The sequence below is a fragment of the Phascolarctos cinereus genome, unplaced genomic scaffold (assembly GCF_003287225.1).
Source record: "Phascolarctos cinereus isolate Bilbo 61053 unplaced genomic scaffold, phaCin_HiC Scaffold_3;HRSCAF=262, whole genome shotgun sequence".
NCBI classification, from domain to species: Eukaryota; Metazoa; Chordata; class Mammalia; order Diprotodontia; family Phascolarctidae; genus Phascolarctos; species Phascolarctos cinereus.
In genome coordinates, this window is record NW_027555736.1 from 170,266,919 (window position 1) to 170,280,435 (window position 13,517).

General features: G+C 41.9%; 1 protein-coding gene across 1 annotated transcript in view; it reads right to left on the minus strand.

The window, feature by feature from the left end:
- LOC110194438 (dehydrogenase/reductase SDR family member 4-like) overlaps window positions 1–11,312 on the minus strand; it is a 35,832-nt gene extending 24,520 nt beyond the window's left edge. The window contains exons 1-5 of the mRNA XM_020966829.2: window positions 11,066–11,312; window positions 8,561–8,738; window positions 2,836–2,937; window positions 381–451; window positions 180–231 (exon numbers count right to left, since the gene is read on the minus strand). Coding sequence (XP_020822488.1) covers window positions 180–231; window positions 381–451; window positions 2,836–2,937; window positions 8,561–8,738; window positions 11,066–11,205 — 543 coding nt within the window. The 5' untranslated portion in view covers window positions 11,206–11,312. The remainder of the gene's footprint in view (window positions 1–179; window positions 232–380; window positions 452–2,835; window positions 2,938–8,560; window positions 8,739–11,065) is intronic.
- Between the last annotated feature and the right edge of the window lie 2,205 nt (window positions 11,313–13,517).

Below are 13,517 nucleotides of genomic sequence, written 5' to 3' on the forward strand. Positions count from 1 at the left end.
CTCCCCCCTTCTAGATCTTGTCTGTCTTCAGTTAGAGTTCAGGTTGGTTAGGTTATTTCTCCCGGAAGAAAGAATATGGATATCTGATTCTATAAAGGAACACGAGTTAAGATCTTGGGGCTGGGGAAAGTTAGGTATTGAAAGAAGGAAGACAGATACTGAAGAGAGGAGTGGCTTACCTCGGAGGGAATATAGGCAGCAATTGAGGACACAATCACCACTGAGCCACCTCTGGAATAAACAATGAGACTGTTGGTGCATACTCACGTTAGAGACCCCCTATTCTTATTTTCCTTTCCTCTCAAATGCAGGAGGGGTATCCTTCACTCACTCCCACTCTAACTCCCCACCACCACACAGGTCCCCTTTGACTCCCGTACCCCCGTTTCTTCATTTCTGGCACTACCACATTCATTAGCAGGGCTGTGGCCTTCACGTTAACATCCAGGGTCTGAAACCGAGAGGAGGAAAATTAATTATTGGGAAGGCAGTGTGAAGAAAGACAGAGTGATAGGTTATCGGATTAGGATTACGGCCAGTTGAGTAAGCATGTAGCCCTGTTCTCCCTGTCTCTAGAGACAAGGTCGGGGCTGAACCTACCCTGATTGTCTTGTTGTGACCGGAACAGACCTGAACCTCTAAGGCTACCATGGAATTTACCTGGCATCTCTGAGGGCCTTCTGATTGGAGATGTCATGTAATTAGTAATTATTGCTAGTTATTAGTATTATTACTAATTATCAGTAATTAGGGTGTAAGCATCTTGAGGGAAGAGATTGTTTTCTTTTTATCTTTATGTATCCCCAATGCCCATCATGGTGCCTTACACATAGTAGGCACTTAACAGATGCTTGTTCATAGGTTCACAGACTTGAAGCTAGAGAGGATTCCAGAGGACATTTAGTCCAGACCCTTCATTTTAGAGACAAAGAAGAGAGTTTAAGTGAATTGTCCAATGTAGCCTAGGTAGAAAGTGAAAGAACTGGGATTTGAATCCAGGTCCTCTGACTCCAAATTCAGCATTCTTTCTACTGCACCATGCTACAAGAATGAATGAATGGAGTTGAGCCCCTCTGGGACTACTCCCCACAGGAGAACTGAACTTCTCAGGGATGGCCCAGTCTGACTTCGTACATGTGTCTGAAATTATGCTAGCACTAATATGGCTTTTGGGCTTTTTCTGCCCACATTTTCTGGAAACTGGGATCATGAGGGGGAAACATAGTGAGGGGAAGTGGAGTAATGGGTCCTGGCAAGTGCTTCTATTCTATTAATTTAAAACAAAATATGTAATAGGCAGGATGGTGTTGAAATGTTGAATTTGGAATCAGAGGACCTGGGACCAAATCCTAGCTTTCCCACTTTCTACTGGAGTGACCTTGAACAAATCACTAAAACCTCCTAGACCTCAGTCTCTCTATCTGTAAGTGAAGGGGTTGGATTAGATGACCTCAAAGTCCCTATCCAGCTCTATATCTATAATCATATGGAAATCTGGCATAACTACTTGGCTTCCAAACTGATTTCAAAACTGTCTTGAGCAGCTGTTGCATATTAAATTAGCCTTCTTATCTCGAAGGAGATTATAACCAAGTTCAGAAACTGAGTCATTGAAAAACCAAAATTTCATGCTTATAAAATACTAGTGTTTTCTTTCAGTTTACTTCAATTACAGTGTGAGGAGATCACTGAAAGTTAGAGCAAGAAGCAAAACTGCCGGGAGATTATAAACAATTTAGCATTTCTAATTCTGGTGGGAATGTTAATTCTACTAAACAAACAGAAATATTTTAATTAAGAACCTTGTAATTGCAGAAAAGTAGGCATGTGGAATTTATCACAGAAATATTGAAATTGTATGCATTAATATAATATGTAAATATTGCTGGCACAGGGGATTGAGCATACATGTCTGTGCTCTCCTTGAATATATTAACCTTCCTAAGTGCAAAAGAAGCAGTTTCTCTCCTTTTTTTCTTCATTCATTCATTTACCTATCTATTTTTACAAATGGTGTAATATTCTAAAGTGATACAATTTGGATCATCTTACCAGAAATGAAAGTTATTTCACAAGTTACCAAAAAGTATATTCATTTCTGGCAAATGAAGGGGAGAACTGTGGGTCTCTTAGTTGAATGGTAGATTGTATATTGTCATATTATCTTCCAAATGAGGCATTAGAGGGGCAGCCAGATGGCACAGTGGATAGAGCACTGGCCCTGGAGTCAGGAGGACCTGAATTCAAATCTGGCCTCATACACTTGACACTTACTAGCTGTGTCACTTAATCCCATTGTCTAGCCAAAAAAAAAAAAAAAGACCAAATGAGGCATTTGGAGTATTGCACAGTGTGTTGGGATTTGAGCTTGGAGCATCTGAATTCAAATCTACCCTCTGATACTTACTACCTAGGTGATCCTCGGCAAGTCCCTTAGCCTCTCTTCTTAGGATTTATCTGCTAAGTCAACCCTGCGTCTGTGGAAGGATTCCCTACACAGGAAATCTCCTACTCTGATGAAATGCAAAGTTCCTTTATTTTGTAACCTCTCTCATATATGTCTCTGATGGGTGTGGACCAGACGGGTTGCTTACAGAAGGATGTTGAGGGCAAGTTTGGGGAAATAGGCACAGGAAGTCAATAGGGAAGAAGCTGAAGAATAACATGAAGGATGAGCATAACACAAGGGTATACAGGGGTAGTAGGGTCTTCCAGGGTAATATCCGGTCTCCTGAGCTTTAGATGAGCCATTCGTTCTGAAGAGAACTCCACTTTTCCTGGGTAAAATAGACAATTTTCAAGGCTCACCTCTTTGGTGCTTTAACCCTTTCTCACCTTGTCCCATATCTCCTCAGTGGCATCCACCAGATTGCCAAAGAAAGGGTTGACAGCAGCATTGGATACCAGAATGTCAATGCCTCCATGGCGTTCTATAGCCTAGGAAAAGGAATATCAGAGCCAGTGAGGAGGGTAAAGTTTGGGATGTTCAGCTGGAAACTCGCCTCACCAATGGAGATCTACTCATCATCCAACTGTTACTGTATTAGTGAGTTATCTGTGATAACCAGAGGTTTTCATGGCCACATAGCTAGTATGTGTCGGAGATAGGACTGGAACATAGGTCTTTCTAACTCCAAGGCCAGTTCTCTATCCACTGGACCGCAGCACCTCGCTCTTGACATTCTTCCCTTAGTTGTTGTGAAATTGCACAAAAGTGCTTTGTTAAACTATAAGATAGAGCTCATGATTGTCACATTTTTGTTTTTTTAGTTCCTCCTTTGCCCCCTTGACATTTTCTGGGTTTCATTTATGATCAGGATCTGGTGCACATGCAGACCTCAACAATTTGCTCAGGCGATGCCACTTTTCCAAGTCAATATTTTATTCCAATAAATATTTACAATTATCCAAAGCCACATATATATATCAATCAAGTTCAAATGTAATAAATCCATTCAATCACACTTCTTCCCTCCCCTATCTACTGAAAAGAATTTTTTAAAGTGATTGCAGTAAAACCTTTCTAGGAACGTGTGTATAGGGAAGCAGTCCTGCAATCCATGTCATTCCCTGACAGATGCATCTTGGACCTATTAACAATATTATATGCAAAGGCCAGCTGCCAAGGCAGCCACTCTTGTAGAGAATATTGGACAGTCTTTCTAAACAGGTTTCACTATATTAACATCAAACAGCACTGTGCAAAGTGGCGTTATGTTGTCACATAAAGATTGCACAAAGGGAAAAAAAACCACACACACACACACACACACACACACACACACAACCTGAGGCACACGAACACAAGGCACCAAGTCATTACACTCATTTTCCTGACCAGCTTTTGTAATATAGATTAAATTCTATTACAGCTTGCTTCTTGGAGTCATGCTCGTGCGTAAAGGAAATATCTTGGACAGACTGTGGAGCATGTGTAGACATTCTGGAACTGGTTCTGGTTGGTTAACTGGGTGGTAAAGAGGAGGCTCTTTTTTGGACTCATTTAGTGATTCCTTTGCTCATGGCAACTGGTGAAAAACTGCTGAGATGGGAGAAGCTATGGAGTCCTCTCCCCTCTGAGACAATATGGCTCTGTGAGAAGTTATTGGTCCTTGACCTCTGTTTGTTCTTTCTCATTCTAGGTGAAGGAAGTTGAAGTCTTTATGAGCTTGTGTATTTCTAAAGGTCCAGAGGGTGACTCAGCGTGCCCGAATTCTAAAGTCCAGAGGGTGTTTGTGCACTCAGTGCAGCATTGGTTACCCAAGGAGTGGCCTTTGGGACCTCAGACCAGTAGTGCTGACACAAGACTCACCTTTGGACCAGAACTTGGAGGGACCAAGACTGTATGGAAACTAAGCTAGAGCCTATTCTCCCTAGTGACCACAGCAGTACAGGACAGGCACTGGACCAGCAGCAGGAAGACCTCATTTCAAATCTTACCGTAGACATTTATTAGCTGTGTGACCTCTGGCAAGACACCTTTCTGTCCCTCAGTTTCCTTATTTGTAAAAATGAGAGGCTGTGTACTTGATGCTCTTTAAGATCCTTTCTAGCTCTAAATTTATGATCCCCGTTAGATTTTGCTCACCTCAAAATTATGTAGCATTTTAAAATATAGTAATTAATAACTGTTGTTTTCTGGTTTTGCTAAACATTCATGTTTTATAGAAAAAGTATATATTAATGGCAAAGCATGCTGATTTTTTCTCAGTCAGCCATTCACATGGGAAATTTAACTTTTTGGACCGTTTACCACTAGCCACCTGTTGGCAGTTACATAAGCATAGTACCCAGAAAATAAAAACCACTGGAGGACTAGTCTTGGGAACACAAAGCTATAACGTGACAGCAGATGTCACAAAGGGTACAAACTTGTTTTCAACTTTTCCTTTGAACAGTTATAGCTCTTGTCGGCTATATCCCAAAATTTAGCACTTGATTATATAATGTGTTGCAGTCTTTGCGATTATTTTAGAATAGGTTCGTCTATCTAACTAGGGCCATGCACTGTTCTGTATAGCCCAACAGTGCCTAGAGGGTAAAAGGGGAGAAGGAAAGGAAATAAGCATTTATATGGTACCTACTATGTGCTAGGCACTGTGCTAAGTGCTTTACAAATATTACTTCATTTGATCCTCATAGAAACCCTGCAAGGTAGGTGCTGTTATTATCCCCATTTTACAATTCAAGAAACTAAGGCAAATGGGTTAAGTGATTTGGCCAGGGTCACACAGCTAGTAACTGTCTAAGGCCAAATATGAACTCAGGTCTTCCTGTTTCTAGGCCCAGTGCTCCATCCATGTGCTGCCTCCAACATTGTCTGGAGCAGTGCTAGGGCACAGAAAAAGTAGAGAGACAGACAGCATGCTGAACTTGGAATAAAGAAGATCTTGGTTCAAATTCTTTTGACAATTATGATTTAGATCCATGACTACAGGGGAGTCACTTAACTGATCTGAGAGTCTCAGTTGCCTTATCTTTAAAATGGGCATAATAATACCCCTTACTAACATATACCTCAGGGTTGTTGAAAAGCTCAAATGATGTAATATATGTATTTTGCAAACTTTGAAGTCTCATATAATTGCTAATTACTACTACTTATATTATTATACCTATATATGATTATTATATTATATATTGTCACATATGACACACTATATTATATGTAGCATATCATTATACTTATATATAATATTTATTATTATGCAGTTAGGTAGAACAGTAGATAGGGCACTGGACCTGAAGTTAGGAAGATCTGAGTTCAAATTCAGCTTGGATACTTCCTTACCTTTTCCTCTTAGAATCTCTGATTTCCTTCAAGATTCAGCTCAAATGCCAACTTTAGTAGGAAGCCTTTGAGTTGTATCCTCGTCCTAACAATCCCATATACCTCTTTATGGACTTCTTGTCTCCTGCATTAGAATGTAAGCTCCTTTGAGGCAAGAATTATTTTTGCTTTTTCTTTGTATCCCCAGAATATAGTAAAGTACTTAATGTTTGTTCGTTGGTTGATTGATCTAGTCTAGGGTTACAAATAAGGTAAAGATTATCAGGCAGAACCTGACAAGATGTTTTTATAGGCAAAGGTCATTGAAGTGAAAGGAGCAGGCCCTGAGAGGTTTCTCTAAATTGTTATAGTAAGTAGTATACAAACTGTAGTCTGTCACCCATACATACACAGGCCTCTAGTGGCTTCTCCATGTCCTTAGAATCAAATACCAACACTTCTGGCACGTGTCTGCAGAACTGTGTTCTGATCAGCTAAGGCTGGTATCTGCCTTCATTTCATTTTACACTCTAGTCCCTCACCAGTTAAAGATGACTTTCTTTGGGCTCTTGATATTTGATTCTTCATCTCACACGTTGGCCAAAATGGTCACATATCCATGGCACAACCTCCCTCTTCCTGTCTACCAAACTGCATTTCTTCTCTTCCTTTAAATAAAAATCCAACTTTCTTCTTCAAGAATCCCTCTCATTAGCTGCACTGACTTTCTAATCTGTTAGGTTCTGCATTCTACTCCAGGGAAGAAACATTTCCTGTGAGGAGAGGTGAAACAAGGCACCCCTGCCACATTCCCCATATTCTGTCCCATAACTGGATGGCTAGGTCAGTAGTTTCCACCTGTGGTTGGAAATAGTGGTTTTTTTGTTCGGCAAACCCCTTTCAACAACAACAACAAAATATGTTGTGAACCCTCAGGGTATTTTAATATACAACTCAAAATATTCTGCAATTATTTACTGTTTAAGGCTCTGTTAAAGAATTTTGGCACAAATTCCTTAGATATAGTCATGAACCCCTCAGGATTCCACTAAATGGGAACCACTTGTCTAAGTATCAAATACAAAGGCTGGCGCTGGCTTAGACACTTTACTCTAGAGGTCCAAAGTATTACAGAGGGTGCCTGGGTTCTACCCCTTTACTAACATGACATGTTATGGCAGAATGTAAGCAGCAACCTGTGATAGGCATCTCTCCCTTGGAAAATAAATCTGCTTTGGGGGGTGGAGAAGGGAGGAGCTGCCCTCTTCAGATTTCCATGAGCAGGGGCTCCAATTTATAAGTTGTGAAATCTTTTTTTTTTTTGTTCTTTTTAAAAAAAATATTTTATATTTATGAAACAAAACAAGCATTTCCATAACAGAATAAAAAAAATGATTGCACATAAAGCTGCAAATCTATTGCATGCAACTTGTTATTCCTTTTAAATATATAATAAAACAAAAAGTAGGTTGTGAGTGCATTTGTATGTCCATATTTATGTTGAGAATAAGCTTATACACCTTGTCTTCTCTGTTAGAGGGATAATGCTTTGAGAGCTAGGATAGTGTCTATTCGTTAAGCTAGGTCCTAGGTCTCTGATGTATTTGTTCCACTAGCAAGATTCCAGATCAGGCATACTTAACCTTTTTGGTATCATGGATCCCTTTGGCAATCTGGTGAAACCCGTGGATCTTTCTTAAAACGATGTGCTTAAATGCATAAAATAAAATACCTTATAAAGGAAACCAATTATATTGAAATAATTGTCAAAATGTAAAAAAAAAAATCCAGAGATTTGCCTATCTCCTCACCTCCCTCCTACTCCACAGGAGTCAGATTACTGCTCCAAAGCAAATTTAAAGTCTGGATCATCTGGGCAAGGGCAAGTCATCCTGAAGATGTTCCCTGTATTTACCACATACATGGTACATAGTAGACTAGGCAGCTAGATGGCTCAGTGGATAGAGTGCTGGGCCTGGAGTCGGGAAGACCTCAGACACTCACTAGCTGTGTGACCCTGGACAAGTCACTTCACCCAGTTTGCCTCAGTTTCCTCATTTGTAAAATGAGCTGGAGAAGGAAATGGCACACCACTTCAGTATCTTTGCCAAGAAAACCATATGGACAGTATGGTCCATGGGGACATGATTGAACAACAATAACAACAGTATAGCAGACTGGGAGTCGGGACACCTGTGCTCCATCCCCTAACTCTTTCACTAACTATCAGCCCTTGGATAAATCACTTAACTTCTCTGTTTCTGCATCTGTAAAATAAAGGAGTTGGACTAGATCAGAAGTGTCAAATCTGTGGCCAGCTACACTCCCCAGTGTAGCACGAACCAGAGTAAAATGTAATTGGGAAATAGTTAACAAAATAAAATTTCAATAAAACATAAATAAGATTACTTTTTAGAACTAAATCAATATAGAGTCCACAGGGATCCTTATGTATACCATTTTATTTGAGTTTGATACTATTAGACTAGATGATCTCTAAGCCCCTAATAAGTTCCAATTATCTACGAACCTACGGTAAAGGAACTCGGACTACGGGGCCTCTGGATGCTTTTTGATTGACTGATGAAAAACAGTATGCAAATGAGCACTCTTTTACACGGACGGAAGGCATTTAGGCTAATTATTAGCTCTCTCACCTTATGTAATAAATAGGGCAGTAATACTAACTAAACATAGCAAATAATAATAAATAGATCAATACTAGTTGGACTTAAGAAAGGAAAAGGGATCCTCTCCCCTTCCCGTTGACCTGGTGTCCCTGCTGCTCACCACGGCCACCAGTTGTTTGCGATCCTCTGCCTTCGCCACATGGCACACGGTGCCTGTCACACTCAGCCCCTCCTTCTGGAGCGCTGCCACAGCTCGATCCACATTCTGCTGCTTTCGGCTGCTCACGATCACATGGGCACCATCACTGGCCAGACGCCGAGCGATAGCAAAGCCGATCCTGGGGGTAGAGATAGGAAGATGCTACTGTGGTCCCAACCCAACCCAGCCAAGTCCCTTGGCTTTGTCCCAGCCTGAGCCTGAGATAAGAATTGTAGTTGTATTTCACTAGATCCTACACAGAGAGTAGACTCCATAGTCTATAGGAGGCTGTTAGGAAACTGAGGGTAGGGCATAGCCTAGTGATGAGATTTTTGGTGTGATTTGATGAGATGACACATAGACCTCCTTTCCCCCAAGTATTTTCTGAGCCAGCAGGAAACATTGATTTGTTGGGGTTAAGCCCTGCCCTTCAGTAATCCCCTTCCTTCTATGACAGGTGTCCAAGGATTGTCTAAGGCAATGGATAAATTTTAGGAGATCTGTGAACCTCCTGAAATTAAAAAAAAAAACCCGGTAAAAAATTGGGGAAAGTACACCTTTATTTCTATTAGCTTAGAACTAAAATTTAGCATTTCTCTTATTTAAAAAACATTATTTTGAGAAGGGATCCATGGGCTTTGCCGGACTGCCAAAGGGATTCACGACACCAAAAATGCTAAGAACCCCTACTCCATACAGAATCCAGGCTTAATATGTCATCTCCCTATTTCTGCTGCAGGATACCTGCCGTATGAGAAGGGAGAGTGGAGGACTGATCTCAGTAGTTGAAGGTCAGGTACACAGCTTTCAGGCTAAATTTTGACACTTATCATCACTGTCTAGATTCCTTTTTAGATGGTCTCTGGGCAAGCTCAGGACTTGAATGCCATCCACAAGGGACCTTGAGTCCCTGTCACAGTGGGTTGGTAGCAAGGAGCCATACATAAAAAGACATAGAAGGAAAATGGAAGGAGCTTGGGGCCACCACAGATAAGTCACCACCTATGGGGAGCTCCACTTGGCATTTCACGATCCCAGATCGACAAATGGCATCAGAGGCTGGCCAATCAGACAGATGTCTGTACATCTTCTCTTAGACTCCCCTCAATAACCCCACAGCACTTACTTTATCCATTATATCCCCAAATGTACATGTAATCATCCTTCAACTCAACTCTGACGTTATCCACGGCCCCAGGAAGGTAGAAGCAGCATCTGATAGTTTGGGAACATGGGTGCTGAAGTGAGGAGAGCAGGCAGCCACTAACTGGGGCATTACAATGGAAACTCCTGCCACTTGGATAGGAAGGGGGAAAGGAGAACAGAAGGTAAGTATTGGATACAAGGGGTAGGCACAGTGGGATAGTTTTTAATATTATTTTTTACATATGCTCATATTTTAAACATGTTATCACAGTGAAGGCCTGCTGCTTCTGGGGGATAGAATCATGCAGGGTGTACAATTTTCAAACCTTGCCTTGGGATGTTTGAACTTCTTAAGTTGGCTCTGTTGGGGTAGCACAGGAGCACTTAGCATAAACGGTGTTGGCACTAATTAGTTATTTTAGGGAGACAAATTATTTTCTTATACCAGGGGTGGCAATAAAGGGCAGATGTGGAGGGGCTAGAATAATAAAATAATAATTAGCATTTATATAGCATTTTAAGGTTTGCAAATAGTTCTGTATGTTATCTCCTCACATCAGCCTTGTGAGATAGGTGTTATTATGCCATTTTATAAATAAGGAAACTGAGGATGACAGGAATGAACTGATTTACCCGGGGGTCACACAGTTAGTATTCCAGGCAGTTTTCAAACTCAGATTTTCCTGATTTCAAGTCCAACACTCTACTACATCACCCAGCTACATTTAAGTTTGGGGTGCAGGAAATTGTAATGGAAAGAGGCAGCATGAGAAACTGAGTCTAGGGATAGGGCTTGGGTTGTGTGTATGGGAAGGGCTAATTACCAAGTAGTCGACAAACATTTATTAAGTCCTCACTATGTGTATTAAATCCCTGCAATGTGCTGGGTGCTGAGGATGCCAAGACAAAAGTGAGACAGTACCTGCCCTCAAAGAGTTTACCTTCTAGTAGCAAAGAGTGTGGAAAAAACAGGAGGTCTCTAGCAGGACAGTGAAGGTCTCTGAAGGTGAGTGACAGTTAATAGGTAAAAGGGCAAGAGAGTAGGAGGGAAGGCTCAGAATCACTAACATTTTGCAGGCAGGCTGTGAAGGGGGCGTAGAGAGACCAGGACTCTAGCCCTACCTCTAGCTGTTAAATGGGTAAGTCAGCTATTGTTAGCACATTCATCTAATAACATTCCCCGTCCTGCCTGGTACACCCCAGTAAACTACACCCTTTTATAAGCCACAGTTTAAAGATCAGCAGGCTGTCCCTGAAGGGGAGGTGATAGCTCTTCTGCTCATTGGATTCCGGGGACTTGCTGAGAAGGCATTCACTCACCCATCTGTGGAGGCAGTCACCAGGGCTACTTTGTCCTGCAACAGCCTCTGATTGCTTCTGGAAGTTCCAGCAGCCTTGAAGCTCATGTTGACAGATTTCAGGTTGTGAAAGCAGGTAGTTTGCAAGAGGCCTCTAAGCATGTCTCTGTCAAGAAACTGACGACTTCGCAAAGGTATAAAAAGACTAGCCTCCTAACCCTAGCTGGGCTGGCTGTGTTTTGGCCCACTTCCCAGGTTTTAAAGTCATAGTGTCAGAGTAGTAGTAGTGGAGGGGGCAAAAGGGGGAGGTGGAACTTTCCCGGAAGTAGCGTAGGAGTGGAGCGGGCCATGGGCTCCCTCTGCTGGCACACGGTGAACCTAGTTGGACTTTGCTACCTCTTCTTACCTGGAAAGAAGCTCTTCTCTGGGTCCTACCCTCTGCCTGCTGTCTGCAGATTCACTCTCTTCGTAGCTCTGCTCTGGAATAGGCACTTCTACATTCATTCCAATCCAATTCAATTAATTTTGTTTCAAAAAACATTTACTAAAGGCCTACTAGGTACTAGGTATTGAGGATAGAAAGAAAAAAATGATATACATTCACCCCACTGGGAGTAGGGTGGAGTTAGTGATGGGATAAGGGAGAGATCAAAACAAAATTCTTTAGGGAAATTTTGAGGAGGGAGAGGACACTGTGTGTAGGGAAGAGGGATCAGGGAAGATGTTACACAGAGGAGGAGGCATGTGGCCTGAGTCCTGACAGAAGACTAGGAAGGAGTGTATTCCAAGGCATGAAGGTCTACCTGCCCGAAAGCAGATTTACTAAATTACATACTCTCATGTCTTTCTGAGAGAAGCTCTGGGGAAGACCTCACATGCCCTCACAGCATGCATGTTTAATTCATAGTTCCCAGGGCATTTGAGTGGCTGGTACCTTGGGGCCGAGGGGAAAAAGACAAAGATTTTTATTTTGTTGCTTGGGATGGCAAGGTGACAGTTTTGGTTAGGTATAGGCATTTGACACTGATTTACTTCACATAACATGTGTCTGTATTAATCAAATCAAAAGATAGGACATGGACAAATTTTCCTAGATGTCCTTCTGAGGTGAGGCCTGGGAGTCCTCACAAAGCTCTGTGACTCACAAATTGGGGTGGGAGAAACCTGGGCTTTTTTTTTTTTTTTAGCAGGAGGGAAAAGCTTTTGGAGTAGCAGATTGTGGTGAAGCCTGGCATGCCCTGTTTCCCTGACTTCTTTGCTCCCTTGCTCATGGCTCCACTTATCCTCACAAGCAGCTGGAGGGGATGTAGTACTGTTACTATGGTAACCAGTGCATAAGAACGAAAGTACTGAATCATAAGCCCTTATTTCTCTCCAGCACCTGCCCTCAGAAGCTCTGGCCAGGACCTCATGTACCCTCATAGCACATCCACCCACAGATGTGCATAAAACAAGGGCTGGGTATGTCTCATTCTGGGATAAACTCTACCATTGGCAATTTCCCATATGGGGAAAGTGCTCTTGGACAGGTGAACTGCTTTGGAGTTTTTCTTATCTGTAAAATGAGTGAATTGAACGAGATGATCTCTAAAGCCAGTTGAGAGATGGCCGAATGACAATGCATGCCCTGGCTGGCACACCTGAGCCACATTCTATGTGTGCCTATATATTTACCCAAGAATGTTTCCCCCTCCCCTTTTGATAGAAGGGAAATCGACTCTAGAACCAGGAACCAGGTTGAACTCCAGTATCTGGGAATCCTAATGATTCCTTCAATTTTCCATTCAAGTTCAATTCAATTCAATTCAATTCGCATTTATTAATCACCTGCTATGTGCCAGGTATTGTGCTAGGCACTGGGGTTAGAAAACCGAAAATGAAACAATTTCTGCCCTCAAGGAGCTTACATTCTATTGGTGGTATATCAAAGTAATCAAAAGTGGTATATATATTTTTTTGAGCTACTCCAGAAGTAGTGTGGGAGTGGAGCGAGCCATGGGCTCCCTCTGCATGGGTGTGTATACACTATGCTATATCCCAAAATTTAGCACTTAATTATATATGTGTTGTAGTCTTTGCAATTATTTTAGAATAGGTTCATCTATCCAACTAGGGCCATGCACTCTTCTGTACAGCCCAATAGTGCCTAGAGGATAAGAGGAGATATCAAAGTAATCAAAAGGCAAAGAGAGCATTAACAGTGGGGTGGGGGTCATAGGGTAGGGGAAAGAGGAACAGAAGAGGCTTCATGTAGAAGCTGGCAGTTGAGCTGAGCCTAGAAGGGAGCTTGGGGATCCAAAAAGTAAAGGCAAGCAGGGCTGACTCAGGTTTTTATCCTGACTCACCCAGTGACTGACCCTCAGATGCTTTCCTCATCTGTAAAATTATCTTCTGTGATCTGTTCAGTTTAAAATTCTGTGATAGGACTTGAGTCTGCCTTTTCACAAGGTGGGGCTGAGGTTCTCTCTCTCTGC